At 33.0% G+C, this 16,526-nt stretch overlaps 1 protein-coding gene across 2 annotated transcripts in view; it reads right to left on the reverse strand.

The window, feature by feature from the left end:
- The window catches only part of LOC113083532 (dedicator of cytokinesis protein 1), a 179,413-nt gene that overhangs the window by 125,500 nt on the left and 37,387 nt on the right, over window positions 1-16,526 (reverse strand). Inside the window, exons 12-18 of one of the 2 annotated variants that reach the window (XM_026254573.1) lie at window positions 14,734-14,813; window positions 12,917-13,042; window positions 12,342-12,466; window positions 10,824-10,922; window positions 9,961-10,033; window positions 5,550-5,653; window positions 4,919-5,099 (exon numbers count right to left, since the gene is read on the reverse strand). In XM_026254573.1, coding sequence (XP_026110358.1) covers window positions 4,919-5,099; window positions 5,550-5,653; window positions 9,961-10,033; window positions 10,824-10,922; window positions 12,342-12,466; window positions 12,917-13,042; window positions 14,734-14,813 — 788 coding nt within the window. Of the gene's footprint in view, window positions 1-4,918; window positions 5,100-5,549; window positions 5,654-9,960; window positions 10,034-10,823; window positions 10,923-12,341; window positions 12,467-12,916; window positions 13,043-14,733; window positions 14,874-16,526 lie in introns of both variants that reach the window. The other variant, XM_026254572.1, reaches the window with a different exon arrangement.

Below are 16,526 nucleotides of genomic sequence, written 5' to 3' on the forward strand. Positions count from 1 at the left end.
GCGGGGATAAGGATGGCCTTTAAAGAGCACAGATCGCAGACACTCGTGGCGAGGACTATCGATGCTTGTGTCCGCGTCTGGCAGGGGAGCTTTGAAATTACAGCAGAAAACGTCTTGGCATTCTGACGGCCGTGAAGTGTTTGCGAGCTCCGGTTTGGAGTGTCTCGAAGAGTCTCTGAAGCACAAGCTGATTTACATCAAAGATCAGCAACTGTTGAGAAGTTTATTTCTTATTTCTCGTCACTTATTAGAGAGAGGAAAGAAGAGGTGGTCACAAACCAGCTTGGAGCGTGAGAATGTGACCAGATTTCTGAAATGGAAACCAGGCACATTTAAATGTTGAAATATCATTGAAATCTCACTTGTAAATATCTATGGAAGAAAAAAGGGACAATAATTGTTCTTCCATATATTCTTAGTATAATTACAAAATATGATGTTTGTGTCAAACAGACCCTTACTGGTTTTAAAACAAGTCACCAAAAATCACACTATGAGAAAAAAGTAAATATTAACCATTCAAAAACCAAAATATGAATAAAATAACAACATAAATATTCATATTTAAAATTTATATTAAGCAAATATTAAACAGACCAAATATAGTTCATTTAATAAAACAAATATGTTTTTGTATCACTGAGATGCAATTATATTATATATATATATCAAAATTTTGATTATTAATATTTTGAAGTTTTAGTATTTTTGTTGTGTTTTAGATAAATGTATTTTTTTCTCCCCAAGTTGTGGTTTTATTTTATTTCTTTTTTTAAGTACATAAATAAAATAAAATAAGATGAAAAGTGTTTCTATATTTCAGTTGTTTATTTTAAGTAACTTTTATTTATATATATATATATATATATATATATATATATATATATATATATATATATATATATATATATATATATATATATATATTTTTTTTTTTTTTTTTTTTTTTTTTTTTTTTTTTTTTTTTTTGATAAATAAACTAAACAATTATTTTTAGTAATTTATATTTTTATGTAATATTTTTATATTCACAAACTGTAAATATATTGTAATACAATAAGTACAACTTTTTAAATATTTAAATAAAAAAGGCATATTATTTAGTACATTTCAGGCTAGTCTTTGTCATCTTTGTTTCATTTATGATTATGATTGAGTTTGCATCCCGGTGTGTATTTCAGGGTTATTATAAATAACTAAAAGTTATTAAAAGTTACTTGAAATAAAATTAATTTGAATTATTTACATTTTATTTCAGCATATAATGATTTCATTTAGTTTAATCTGTACTAAAATAACAGCAAATATAATCAAACTAAACTATAACAACATTAAAACTAAAATAATTACAAACTACATGGACATGAAAACACAATTAAACCTTTCACTAAAATGAGTATGAACAATTTAAATCTAAAAACCAATAAATCCAAACATTAATAAACTAGAATAAGTATTTCAGTGATAATAACGCTGGTTTATTTACTGGATGTGTTGAAGGTGCTGTAAAATGGGGACAGTTCCAGTCAAAAATGAGGATGCCTGGTTATTAAATACTGACTGTCCTGGATTTTTAATTTTACTCAAGCTTTTATTCTTAAAGTCAGGTCTTCCATTCGTAATGCATCCTGGTCGTTCTCTCATTCATTTTTCAGCCAGTGGTCCGTCTCCTCCTCATGCCTGCTCTGGTCTAAAGCACAAAGGCTAAAACTAATCAAGGCTACTCCGTCTTCATCGCTGCGGTGGCAGGAGCTCTCTGATGTGACTTCATGCATCGATGACATCACGAACGCTCAGCTGGTCATGTGACCCGGACTGACTCACACAGACAGACACATGAATCTCACTGTCAGCAGACTGTCACACTTTTGTTTATACAAACAAGCTCCAAAAATGAAACGGATAACTAAAACCTATGACAGCCCCTCCATAAACAATGAAAAAGGATTCAGTATATTTAAGGAAACTAATACTTTAATTAAACAATGATGCATAAAATTGATCAAAAGTGATTATTATTTCAAGACGTTCATATTTCAAGACGTTAATGATTTCCATAAACTTACGAAGTGGCGCAACGCCACTGTTTTCAACACTGATAATAATTAGAAATGTTTCTCTAATCAGCATATAATAATGATTTCTGAAGATCATGTGACACTGAAGACTGGAGGAAGCATCACAGCTTTGAATATATATATAAATATATAATATATATATAATATATATAATTTGAATATATTCAAATAGAAAATAGTTATTTTAAACTGTTATAACATTTCACAATATAACTGTTTTAGTGTTTTTTGATGAAATACAAGCTTCAACCTTTTGAACAATAGGGTATAAATTAAATTAAAATCTTGTTTTAAATAATAATTAATCACTTGAGATGTTAACTGAAGAATTTATTCAAATACAATTTAACTTTTTTTTTTTTTTTAGCAAATTGCCAGTTAACTTGATGAATTTAAATAACATTTTATTTTAAAAATTTATAAAAATAACAAAAATTCAAGTGAATAAAAACTATACCTTCCTAGACATTCCTGGTCAAACAATCCTGATGCTTTTTTCAAATGAATATATATATATATATATATATATATATATATATATATATATATATATATATATATATATATATATATATATATATATATATATATATATATATATATATATATATATATACAGTATTGTTCAAAATAATAGCAGTACAATGTGACTAACCAGAATAATCAAGGTTTTTAGTATATTTTTTATTGCTACGTGGCAAACAAGTTACCAGTAGGTTCAGTAGATCGTCAGAAAACAAACAAGACCCAGCATTCATGATTATTCACGCTCTTAAGGCTGTGCAATTGGGCAATTAGTTGAAAGGGGTGTGTTCAAAAAAATAGCAGTGTCTACCTTTGACTGTACAAACTCAAAACTATTTTGTACAAACATTTTTTTTTTTTCTGGGATTTAGCAATCCTGTGAATCACTAAACTAATATTTAGTTGTATGACCACAGTTTTTTAAAACTGCTTGACATCTGTGTGGCATGGAGTCAACCAACTTGTGGCACCTCTCAGCTGTTATTCCACTCCATGATTCTTTAACAACATTCCACAATTCATTCACATTTCTTGGTTTTGCTTCAGAAACAGCATTTTTGATATCACCCCACAAGTTCTCAATTGGATTAAGGTCTGGAGATTGGGCTGGCCACTCCATAACATTAATTTTGTTGGTTTGGAATCAAGACTTTGACCGTTTACTAGTGTGTTTTGGGTCATCGTCTTGTTGAAACAACCATTTCAAGGGCATGTCCTCTTCAGCATAGGGCAACATGACCTCTTCAAGTATTTTAACATATGCAAACTGATCCATGATCCCTGGTATGCGATAAATAGGCCCAACACCAGTTGGAGAAACATGCCCATATCATGATGCTTGCACCTCCATGCTTCACTGTCTTCACTGTGTACTGTGGCTTGAATTCAGAGTTTGGGGGTCGTCTCACAAACTGCCTGTGGCCCTTGGACCCAAAAAGAACAATTTTACTCTCATCAGTCCACAAAATGTTCCTCCATTTCTCTTTAGGCCAGTTGATGTGTTCTTTGGCAAATTGTAACCTCTTCTGCACATGCCTTTTTTTTAACAGAGAGACTTTGCGGGGGATTCTTGAAAATAGATTAGCTTCACACAGACGTCTTCTAACTGTCACAGTACTTACAGGTAACTCCAGACTGTCTTTGATCATCCTGGAGGTGATCATTGGCTGAGCCTTTGCCATTCTGGTTATTCTTCTATCCATTTTGATGGTTGTCTTCCGTTTTCTTCCACGTCTCTCTGGTTTTGCTCTCCATTTTAAGGCATTGGAGATCATTTTAGCTGAACAGCCTATCATTTTTTGCACCTCTTTATAGGTTTTCCCCTCTCTAATCAACTTTTTAATCAAAGTACGCTGTTCTTCTGAACAATGTCTTGAACGACCCATTTTCCTCAGCTTTCAAATGCATGTTCAACAAGTGTTGGCTTCATCCTTAAATAGGGGCCACCTGATTCACACCGGTTTCTTCACAAAATTGATGACCTCAGTGATTGAATGCCACACTGCTATTTTTTTGAACACACCCCTTTCAACTAATTCAACTAATTGCCCAATTGCACAGCCTTAAGAGCGTGCATATCATGAATGCTGGGTCTCATTTGTTTTCTGAGAATCTACTGAACCTACTGGTAACTTGTTTGCCACGTAGCAATAAAAAAATATACGAAAAACCTTGATTATTCTGGTTAGTCACATTGTACTGCTATTATTTTGAACAATACTGTATATATATATATATATATATATATATATATATATATATATATAATCTTACTAAATGTTAAGAAAAAGAAATACTAGTTTAAATAATAAAATAAAATAATTATGAACTCAAATAACATTTCAATAATGAAATAATAATAATAATCAGCATCATCATTTTATTGTTAGGTTAACTTGAATTATATATTTTTTTATAATTAATAAAATGTATTCAAACTGAAATTAAAAATGAATAAAAACTACACACATATTAAAATTAATAAAAACGTGACTAAGCAAAACAAATGCAAACGGAAGTATAAAAAAATAAACTGATTCAAAATGTAAAAAAATCCAAAGATACTAAAATAACATTCCTTTTTTTTCAGCAACTTGATCTAGAAACCACTTTTTATCACAAATGTAATCCATTTTTGGATAAAGTCCACTTTCAAAACACAGTTTCAGTCTGAAAGGTGTCAGAATATTGCAGTAAACCGGTTGCAAACACTGATTTGTCAGCTCTGTTTCTCCTGTTTGTGGTCTTTTTGAAAGCGGAATAGAGAAAGGAGAGAAAATGATGGGGAGAATTGGGTAATATGTGCCCTTGCTCACCGTTCTGCGTGAGTTTGGTGGAGCAAACAAGCGTGGAGATCTGAAACGAGTCCTTGCTGATGGAGAAGCTGCCGAGATTCTGCGTGTTCTTCCCGGACGATGGGTTTCGTTCCTCCATCTCTGGTTTGGTGGAGGCCAAGCTCAGGTACATGCTGGAGTCCTCCAATTTCTTGGCTTCGGCCTTCAAATATAAAAACACAGTCATGGAGCTCAACACTGGTTTGCACCAGAGTCTGACGCATGCATTCATTGATTGATTGACAGCTGTCAGTCAGTCAACAAACTCTTCAGGCTTGTTTAAATGAAATATAAATGTACAGTTTCTTTAATGTAGCCAGTTTTACACAAGCAGTAAAAGCAATATCAGATCCGTTTGTATGAGGGTTAATTTGCATAGCTCAAAAAGGTTTTGACCAGGCGACGTTCCACATTAATGAAGCTCTTTAATATGCAGATATGAAGAGACTGAATACACGAACAAAGCCTAATTGCATAATGATTAAACTGTGATGTGGGGTCAAAGGTTAACTGAGACAAACGAGGACAAGCAGCATCAGTATACAGTTCACGTGTGCGTGTGTGTGTGTGTGTGTGTGTGTGTCTTTGAGATGACTAGCGATGGTGTTTTCACCTTATAGACGATGAGATCGTGTTCCCCGTCCCTCAGCGTCGTGCCGTCGTATCTCATCAGCTTCACAAACGACAGAGCAAAGTTCTTCTCTGATTTATCCTTGCCTGTAGAGAAAATACATATGCATTATAATTTATTAAAAGTCGACCTCTAAACATTTGTTCTTTACATGCACAAAAAAAAAACAATGCATACACATATATACATTTATATTATATATTTAAATTCTGATTGTCATTTAATTATACATAATACAATTATATATACACACACATTTATTTATTCACACGAATGATTGACACTTGTAGTATTATAGAACACGTGTTTATAATCCAAGTATAAAATATGAACTGGATTTCAATCTGCATACTTCAAAGAGGATTACTTTTCCTCTTCTCATAACCTTGACAGTTGTGTCAAAACCAATCATATTTCAGTCAGACTATGTGCTTCTTCAAGAGCTACAGCGAATGTGTGACTCTGACATTAAAAATCATCCCAGCAGACTGACTCAATCAGGAGGAGATGATGATTACTGCTCTGTTTTTTTCTTATATTCAGAATTCAATCCATAAGAGAGAGACAGACAGGCAGACATGTGCGGTACGACGGGGAAGAAGACCCTACGACTGATTCTTCCTGACATTTGACTGCCTGTCAACATCGATCAGTACAAGAAAACAGACTTTAATACAAGTGTTTTCAAGCTCAGAAGCTCACAGAAATCCCTACAAACTGAACACAACTCAAATAAATGAACTTTTCAAAACACAAGACCATCGAAACCCATTTGAACTGGAGTAATTATGAACAAAAATGTACTGAATATGAACTTAAACAAATGGCAACAACATTTGTAATTGTATTTTAGTTATTTTTATTTTATTATATTAATTATATTATTATTTTGAATAGTAATTGTTTTAGGTATCAAAAAACAATAGAATATTCATTCTATTTTTAATTCTATTTCGATTTTATTTTATATATAACATATACTAATTAAAGTATCTAAAAACCATGCTTATTTATTTATTTGTTTGTTTTGAGTTCAAAGTTTGAACGCACTCTGAATTTAAATTTCAGCATTTTAAAGGTCAGATTACCTTTAGATCTCTACATCTTTTATGTATTTTATTATCTTATACGCATTTATTTGCAAAACCACAATAAAGAGAAAAATAGCTTCACATACGTGCTAAAAGTTTGGGGTCAGTAAGATATTTTGATGTTTTTGAAAGAAGTCTATTATGCTGCTTTTATTTAATAAAAAAAATACAATAAAAACAGAAATATAGTGAAATATTTTAACAATTTAAAATTGCAGTTTTCTATTTAAATACATTTTAAAATGTAATTTATTCCTGTGATGCAAAGCTACATTTTCAGCATCATTACTCCAGTCTTCAGTGTCACATGACCCTTCAGAAAATATTCTAAAATGCTGATTTGCTGCTAAAGAAATATTCTTTAATGAATAGAAAGAGTAAAAGAACAACATTTATTAGAAAAATTTATAATTTGTAATATCACAAAATACCTTCCTGTCATTTGTTTATAAACGGAATTAGTTCTTGCTGAATAAATGTATTAATGTCTTTAAAAAATAATAATAATAATCCCAAACTTAGTTGCACTAGCTGAGTCCAGATCTGACAAATAAATAAACTTCAGAATGACCACCTCTTTATAAAAAAAAGTGACATTTTAGCGCTTCCAGACAACAACTGTGCTGAGATCAGCAGCCACCGTGTGAATCTTTGACACTGTCTTAGTGTTTACTCTCAGAGACGTTTATTTGGTCCAGATTGTTTGCTCAAGCTAAATGATTTGTTTTACGTCCTCTACCCAGCGACTGGTGACCAGAGACCCCTCCCCTCTAATCCTGGCGCTGTGAGGCAGCATGTGGTGGGCAGATGGAGCATGGATAAGTGTGATGACCGCAGCCCAATGCCAGACGCCGCTTGGCCCGTAAACAAGCTCTCAGACTTCACACACACACCCGTGTTCACTGCCAGTATGATTCACAAACTCCCTCTCAGCAACACACACAAACACACAGCCAGAAAACGACTTCAGACCTGCGGAAAAACTTGTTTTTTTTTTTTTTTTATTATGAGTGGCGTTTCCTCGTGCTGCAATGCTAGGGTGTCCTGGGTGTTAGCGATGGCATTCATGTGGGTGCTAAGGTTTTCAAAATATTACAGTGTGCTGATGTGTGGTTGCTAGGGAGTTCTGGGTGGTCGCTAGGGCACTGGAATGTTGCACAGTAAATGAGCTTTGGATGAGTGTATACTGCCAGTATAACGGGTTTAATAAAGGACTGGATAGAGGATTGTGTGTAATACTAGTCTTATAAAAGCAGGATATTCACCAATTAAAATCCTAAGGTGTCTAAAATAATTAGTATTGGTAATTAAATAAATAAATAGTGAAATAAATTAATAAAATAATGATATAAAAAAATCATAATGAAAAATAAAATAATGTTATGCATATTGGTATTCAGATATAAAAAAATATAAATATTGTTTATAAAATAAAAAAAAAATACAATTAAATATAAACTAAAATAAAATAAAATAAAACAACTTGTGTGGATTTTTCCCAGATACTTAAAATAATTAGTATTGATATTAATTATAAAATTATAAATTACATTACATATATATAAAATAGTAATTAATGTTAATTTAAGGAATTTTTTGTGTCAAAAATACACTGAAATTGTAGTCAGAGTGTTGATATTCAGTTGTTAATGTGTTCACAGTGTCTTCATGTGTTGCCTGAAGTCCGAGTCGTTACTAGGATGATTCAGGGTAAAATCCCATGTCTGTCAAAGTTTAAAACACAGCAGTTTGTTCAGATTGCTAACTCTACATATAAGCAACAGTAAAGCCAAGCAACACTAATGCACACTTAACCCTTGTGGATTGTTCAAATTCACTACCCTTTCGTTATGTTCGGGATGAAAACATCCACTCAATTAAACTGCTGTAAAAGTGTGTCCGATTCATATTTTTTGCATAAATCTGTTAACTTCAGTCCTGATCAAAACTACCAAATGTTTTTAAAAAATCCAAGATTTTAACTCTTAAATTGCCAAGTTCATAAATGATGTCACTGATTTGGGGGAAAACACACACAAAATGACTTATTTTCAATATAACAGTAATTGTGGCTGGATTTTTTTTTTTTACTTTTTATAACAGTCTTGGACATGTCAAAGATTAGTAGCAACATTGGCTTTGATGCATTTTTAGTTTTTGTGCAGCATTAGATTAAATTTTTTTCTCCCTAATTAGTTGTTGGTGGCTGTTTTTGACCCATTGACTTCCATTATAACGACATTTTTGATTGCAAAGCCATGACACTATGTAATCATGCATTCTTGATTGTTTGTGGTTTTCCCTATTGGGAAGAGGTAAAATGTGTTATTTTTACAGTTGATCACTAGGTGGGACCATTAACCCTTTAGATAGGCCTGTGCAAAAAAAGCTTAGTTTCTGACTTGTATAGGAAGCTATATGGAGTATAACAGCAAATTATATTGTGTGTGTGTGTGTGTGTGTGTGTGTGTGTGTGTGTGTGTGTGTGTGTGTGTGTGTGTGTGTGTGTGTGTGTGTGTGTGTGAGAAAGAGAGAGACAGAGAGTGTATTAGAGAGACCTTTGCGCACTTACCTTGCTGTATTTGAGAAAATCAAAATGTACACCCCTCAGCTCTCAGATCTACATTTACCCAGAGTGTACCATTGAGGTTTTGAACAATTCCAAAGCATTTTCCCAAAATATGGGTCAAAATAAGGTTTGTCACCCAAAATCATTCCATTAACTCAAACACAGAGAAAGTTGTGGCCAAACTAAGACTCAACTTTACCCCCTAGTAGATGAAAATGTCCCCAACAACGCATAAGGGTTAACAGTCTATTCAATAACCGCACACTCATTCAGATGCAAATGACTAGAGCTGCACTCAACAATGATTGAGCGGCCATGTAAAGTTGCTAATACTTAAGCCATAAGCCATTTTTGAAGTCGATTAATGATGTCCTGCCCAGTGTACTGTATTACCAAAGACTAGACTTTAACGATCTGTCCGTCACAAACTGCGTGACTTCGAATGTGGAAATGTTTTTCTGCGACTAAGCTACTAATAACATTTTGGTCAACCAAGCTTCTTCTGCTAGACTAATGATTAGTCAACTATTACGAGGCAGCCCTACAAATGACTCTGTCATAGTCTAAAGTTATTATAATAGCCCACTGAGATACAAAGATAAAGAAGGCTTGATATTATTTAAAGTGAAAAGTGCTGTGACCTCAACCACACGTAAAAGAGTGAGTTTCCAGACCACCGCTGGGTTAAACAGCTCTGAAAGTGCTCTCCTGTGTGAACGTGTGCTCAACTCACAGTCCTGAGACGAGCGGTGCTTGAAGGTGAACCGCAGGTGACTCCTGTTGACATCTTCAATTGGGATCGCAACCTGCATCACAGAATATCAGACTAAAGATGAGACCACCTTAGAAAGAAACTAGGACTGGAAAACACCTTAAAGGTCTTGAATATTAATAAAAGACAGAAATATGGATGCAAATAGACACTTAAGCAAAGTGCAGTCCTTGTGACCTTTACGCTCAACTTTATTCTTCATTTAAACTGTTTCAACCGTGTAATGCTCTTTTAGTTTATTAAATATTTAAAAGGGTGAAATCATGCATTTTTCCACCTTTGAGGTTCGATTATTTTTTTAATGTTAATATGTGATATGTTTAGTGCATTAAATAATACCCCACAATAGCTAATAAAAATTCCCATATAAGCATAAAATTCAATAAAATATTAAAACAAAAATTACAAAATAAAATAAAATACAAAGATGTTATGCAAGTTGGTTTACACCTAGCTCAAAATAAGTATCATCGATCATAAAATAAAGCAATAAAAATAATTTGCAATTAAAAAAATTAAAATGGAAACAAAATAAAACATTGAAAATTTTAATAAAATTATAAAAATAAAATGCATATTGGTTTTCAGCTCAAATTAAGTAGTATCGGTCATAAAATAAAATAGGATTACATTATGCAAAATAAAACATGGCCTGCATCCCAATGTGCATACTATCCATCCTAAATTCTATGTGAAATTTGTATTTTTTTTATATTATTTAGGGCAGACGGGATGGATAGTCTGCACACTGGGACACAGAGATAAACTCACAGCACATCTAAACCTTCCCAGACGTAGGATGTGATAGTATAAGTGACACTCACCTTGAAGGTTTCAAACCAGCGAGGCTGTTTGACCTGGTAGTAAATGACCGATTTGTATTCCAGAATGCCTTCATCTCCAGCTCCAGGAAAGATCACGGTCTAGATGGGAAAGATTAGAATAAAAACAACTATTAAAAACATTAGCATTTAAACCTTCTGGAGAGGAACCTGCGGCCATTATATCGATCATTCTGGCACTGCACATTCATGCTGACCGGTAAAACAATTCGTTGCACAGAATCATTTAATCTGAGTCCCTGCCAAGTTCAGAAGCTAATTAGAGATCAGAAATGACAGATACGAGTTCTTAAATATTAAACAACAAAATCTATTCTACCTGCTGGAAAGCATAAGGCACCCATATGCTGTGAGGAGAAAAAGCACTGCATGCTTTACTGCATTTTTTTTTTTCTTCTTACCATTGCACACAGCGAGGGTCATGCATTCAACACACAGTCACACAGCTGGCCTGTCAAAGCCTGAGAAACACACACACATGCTACAGCTGACAGCCACCAATTATGAGCAATAAGCGACCGGCCGCCCTACAGCTGTGAGACCGAGTGCATGTGAGGAAGATGCATTATGTGGGCAGTAAAAATAAGCACAAAGCAAGGGTGGACGGCAGGGAATAAACCAAAAATGCAAAAAAAAGAGTAACAAAAGACACAAAATGTAGCAGTAAGTATGAGGCATATGTGATGTCAGCAAGCAGAAATACAAACCTTTTAACAGACTATAAGAGAGCAAGCGTTTAAAGGAAAAGTTACAGGTTTAACACCAGCAAAGCTCTACAGACAGCATTTATCTCAATCTGCTACTAATATAATGACTGATTTGATGAACATTAGTATTTATTATTTGTTACTTAAAAAGGCTACATCAAGGTAGTTTCATTGCAAACATTTTTTACATTTATATATTCATTTAGAGCCGTTTCTAAATCTTCATTTTGATGGACAAGTCCTTGTGTATTTATTATTTTTGCTTTTTATATAATGATTATTTATAGTGTGAATGTGTGTGTATATATTTATATACAGTATATTCATATTTATAATGTGTGTATGTTGTGGCAAATTACACATTAACTGCCAAAGTAACAAATAAATTAAGAGTTTATAATCATAATAATTAAATGTGCTGCATGACATTTACTTCATTAAATTGGAGCCTATTTTATATGCATACACACATTTATTTAATTGTTTTTTTTTTTTCATTGCAACAGTACAAAAAAGAAAACTGATTCTGGCCAAAAAGCTGAAAAAGCAGCATTATACATAGAAAGCATAGCATAGGTTTATTTGCATCTCAGGTCCCTAGAATATGGAGGACGAGAAATAAATTAAACATCCCTAATATTACCAATATAATAGTCTAACATACACATAACTAAAAAAGAAAACTTGCAGAAATACAGCAGATATCAATTTTAACATGCTTAGTCATGTACTACTTTAACTGAATCTGGATTATTCATTATAATGTGTGTCTTACACACTGACTGTAGATTACCTCCAGTTTCTTTCCATCTTCATCATGTACAGACATGGTGACCTCCACGTTTTTAGGTGTCGTCTTACTGCCTTTATCAAAATCCCCCTGAACCAGCGTCACATAAATGTCATTGCGGACATCACCTACAAAAACACGCACAAGTTCTCAGCGTGGCTTATTAACACGATCGATGTGTGATCTACAGCTTAAAATACAGACCTTTAATTAAGAAAATGCACAAAAGTAGCTGAAAAATGCATGCTTGCACATCTATAAATCATCATCAGCATGTCAGTATTGGTTATACTTAAGTCTTAAGTAGCTCCTGTACCTTTAAGATTACTTAATGTAAATGTTATGCATGTGAAATAAATATTAGCAACAGCATGAATGCATGCATGAAACTCAGAGAGTTGTTTTGTTGATATGTAAATGTGGATAGTCATGTGATAATGTCCATCATGACGAGTTCCTCATTACTGCAGAGTAGTTTTCATGAATGTTCTGGGTGCGCTTTTCATTGTCACTTTGTTTCAAAGAGGAGCAACTCAATAATGTTTTATTGTAAATGCATTCAGTTTGATGATGGACACCTGGCATGATGATTTCTGGGAAGCCCATTTTGCGAGCGACGGCGGTGGAGCGGTCCACCAGGTGAGGGAAATCTTTACGGATCTGATTAATATCTCCTGGAAGCAACTTCAGCGTAACCCACAGACCTGAGGAATAGACTGCAGTTAAACACACACACACACTTCCTATTTGTGCTCAACAGCCCACGGAAACTTAACACACTTTAATATCTCATTATTAGTGATCTACAAAAAAATAATTAAGAGCACCGGATTAGTTTAATTGCTGAGAAAATACCCGCAGGAAGCAGAGCGACTGAATTACTTAAAGTGTAGGGATGAATTGTGCTGTGAATATTTGATTCGAAAACATTAAGATACAATTGAGCAAATAACCTGAGCTGTTCAAAACAAATGAAGAAAAACCACTCTGCAGATGAACTAACAAAACACTCAAAAAACTCAAATCCATAGAAGAAAACAAAAATACTTTATTTTCACATTTGTATTTTGAAAGGAGTAAAAAAAAATGCTAAATTTAAAATGTAGTGCTGAATTTAAATTGTGCTTATTTTAATGGCATAAAAATATATTTTGTGTGTATATTTTGTGTGTAAAGTATTTGCATAACAACACCATGCATATTGGGAAAAATGTTAAATAAAAATAACAGTGTTAAAATTTTTCAACAGGCCAATGCTTATTAAAATCTGCTAATATTTAAAAGGTCTGCACAGGTCAATTTTTTTAAAGTCCTTCACTTAAGATCCTTTCTACCCATAATGCCTTGCATGTCACCTGAGTGCCTCCATCATAAATTGTAAGTTAATTGGTCTTAATGGCTCCAGCTCTATTAACCTCACTGCTGTTCCTGATTAACCTCGATCATAAATGAGAAGAACCTCTCCAGATCTCTCTGATCTTAGATTATACTGGAAGTTCATGCACATTTATCTCAAAGAACTGCTTGTGATAGCAGGTTTTATCATGCTAGGAAGATCTGCATCCAGACATATTCAGTTCCCATTCTCTTCAGCATGAACAGATTCTCATGCTTATTAAACCCAATTCAACTTTAACTAATTTTGCTGAATAACTTTGCCATTTGTAAGATTTAGCCCCTTTAGATTGTGATCGTATCTGGGACGGTGTCGCTTTCCATCTCCACAAATCAGTCTTATCTTCAACTTATTTTAACTTTCCAAACTAAGCTACAAAAATGAAGCTAAATATCGTTAACAGCAGCCAAATAACCATCTCAGCTTTCTTTTGAATCAGGAATATTTACTTATACAGATATAATTCTGAACCTGTACGTTCATTTTTACTGTACGCTAAAACACGACATAAGAGAAACTTTCCGGTAATGTAGGGTCCTTTAAAATTTGTATTTATTCCTTTCATTTTCCTAAATTCCATGTTTTTTTTTTTTCTTCTGCCGTTATGTGAATGCATGGCATATTAATAATTTATCTTTTTAATTAATCTTTTTTCAATTTAAGGAAATAAAAATGTTACTTTTATTTTTGAAAAGTGCACAACCGAGGTTTACTGTATAAAAAAAAAAATATATTAAATTGCATTACATTCAAAAAGTGCTTTAGTGATTTTATTATTACTTTGAGAAGTGCATTCTGCTGTATAGTAATATATTTCTGTCACAATTTCTTCAAGTTGAACCAAACCTTTATTTTGACGGGTTGCCATGAAGTCCTTTGAGTTCCTGCATTTTTAATGTTTATGATAATAGTTTTTTCCCCAAATTGAGCGTTGAAATGCTGCTAAAATTATTCCGAACAGCTCTGGAGATGAAAGATGTTCACCCCAGTGACCTTTACCTTGACCTTTGTGATTGACCTCTTTGGCGGCGATGACCTTGTTGATGACGGTCTGGAGGAAGTCGTTCTCGCCCGCCACCCTGGGTGAAAAACGGGAGATGTTCAGCTGCCTGTGGCGAATGGCGTCATCCAACGCTAGCCTGGAGTTCACACGCGACACGCAACACGCCAATGGAGAGGAGAGAGAGAGAGAGAGAGGAAGAAAAAGAGAGAAGAAGAGTAGTAGCCACGGAGAGACAGATAAGAGTGGACATGAGCAGAAGAGGAAAAAAAAGAGATGGATGAAGAAAGCGAGAGGGAGAGAGAGGGAAGACACCAAACAGTGATACAGATACCATGACAGGGACAAAAGCCATTTAGTTAGCAAACAGTGATGCGGGATGGGTGACAGGAGAGACACGGAGAGATGCTGTAATTTCAGAAATGACCCTCATCTCACCCAAACACAGATGAAGCCACTGCCTCTATAAGAGACTAAAAACCTACTGAGCTGCCTTCATAATAATAATAATAATAATAATAATAATAATAAAAGATCACAGTCGCACTACAGACACATGATACCGAATTACAACAGTAATCATAGCACTTACAAAGCCAAGTAATTACAGGACATAATTCATCCAAGATGAAGGACAAGGTAACATTTATATTGATTAGAAATAAAATGTACTTTAAAATGCATTTGTACTTATATCTAATATAATACAATGAATAATATGAAAAAATATTGTATTATATGATAACATTTATTTTTTAATATAATGTAAAAAAAAAATATTTTCTTAGAAATATTAATTTATTATAATTATCTGGCACATTTATTATTATTTGTATTATTATTATTATTATTATTATTATTATTATTATTAACTACACATATAACATTTTATACTATATATAATATCAGCTAAGAAATGTTCAATAATAATAATAAAAGTTTTTTATACATGGTATTATATATAACATTTTATGCATGTAATATATTTTAATAATAATGATGATAATATAAAATTTTAATTAAGTGTAATATCTAACATGTATGTATAATATATAATTAAAAATCATTATTATTAATTGTTTATCATTTAAATGTTATTATAATATAATTACATATTATTATTTTAAAATTCTATATAGTTGATAACAAAATTTAATTTAATTCAAAATAATGTATTCTTAAAATATTTATATTATATATAATGTAAAATATATAATGTCTAAATTGTAATTCAATATAATATTATATAATTTTGTGTTGGTGAAAATACTAGTGGCCTAAGACTTTTGCATAGTACTGTTTATTAGATTAAATAGTAATATATATTACTATTTATTATTGTTGTTATTATTATTGACTTGCAATTTGTTGCTGTCTATGAGAAGCATTTATATCAGTCACAAGTTTCAGTTTCTGCTGCCTTAAAAGGTAGCTGCCTATGTAGGCTGCAAGACCGTTCACAGGGTTTTGGACCAGAGCAACACTGATCGAGGTCACAAATAAGCAGCTACAAAGCAAAAACAATCTCCCTAAGGTAAGAACATGCATCTTAAACACCGCCAGCAAACCAATGGACCCCTCTCTGAGTGAGCAAAGACTGAAGAAGAGTCTCTCTGAATGACAGAATTAATTTGTGAGGCGCGTATGACTCCTCTACAGAATAAAAGGGAGTTTGTGTACTTATGTGTTCAATGAATAAATTCACAGAGTATTGAGATGATACAACAGAAATCAGAAAAACAGACAAACACTAACAAACTTACATGCAAATGAGCATGTCTATGCACGACCA

The sequence above is a fragment of the Carassius auratus genome, unplaced genomic scaffold, assembly GCF_003368295.1.
Source record: "Carassius auratus strain Wakin unplaced genomic scaffold, ASM336829v1 scaf_tig00038657, whole genome shotgun sequence".
Lineage (NCBI taxonomy): Eukaryota > Metazoa > Chordata > Actinopteri > Cypriniformes > Cyprinidae > Carassius > Carassius auratus.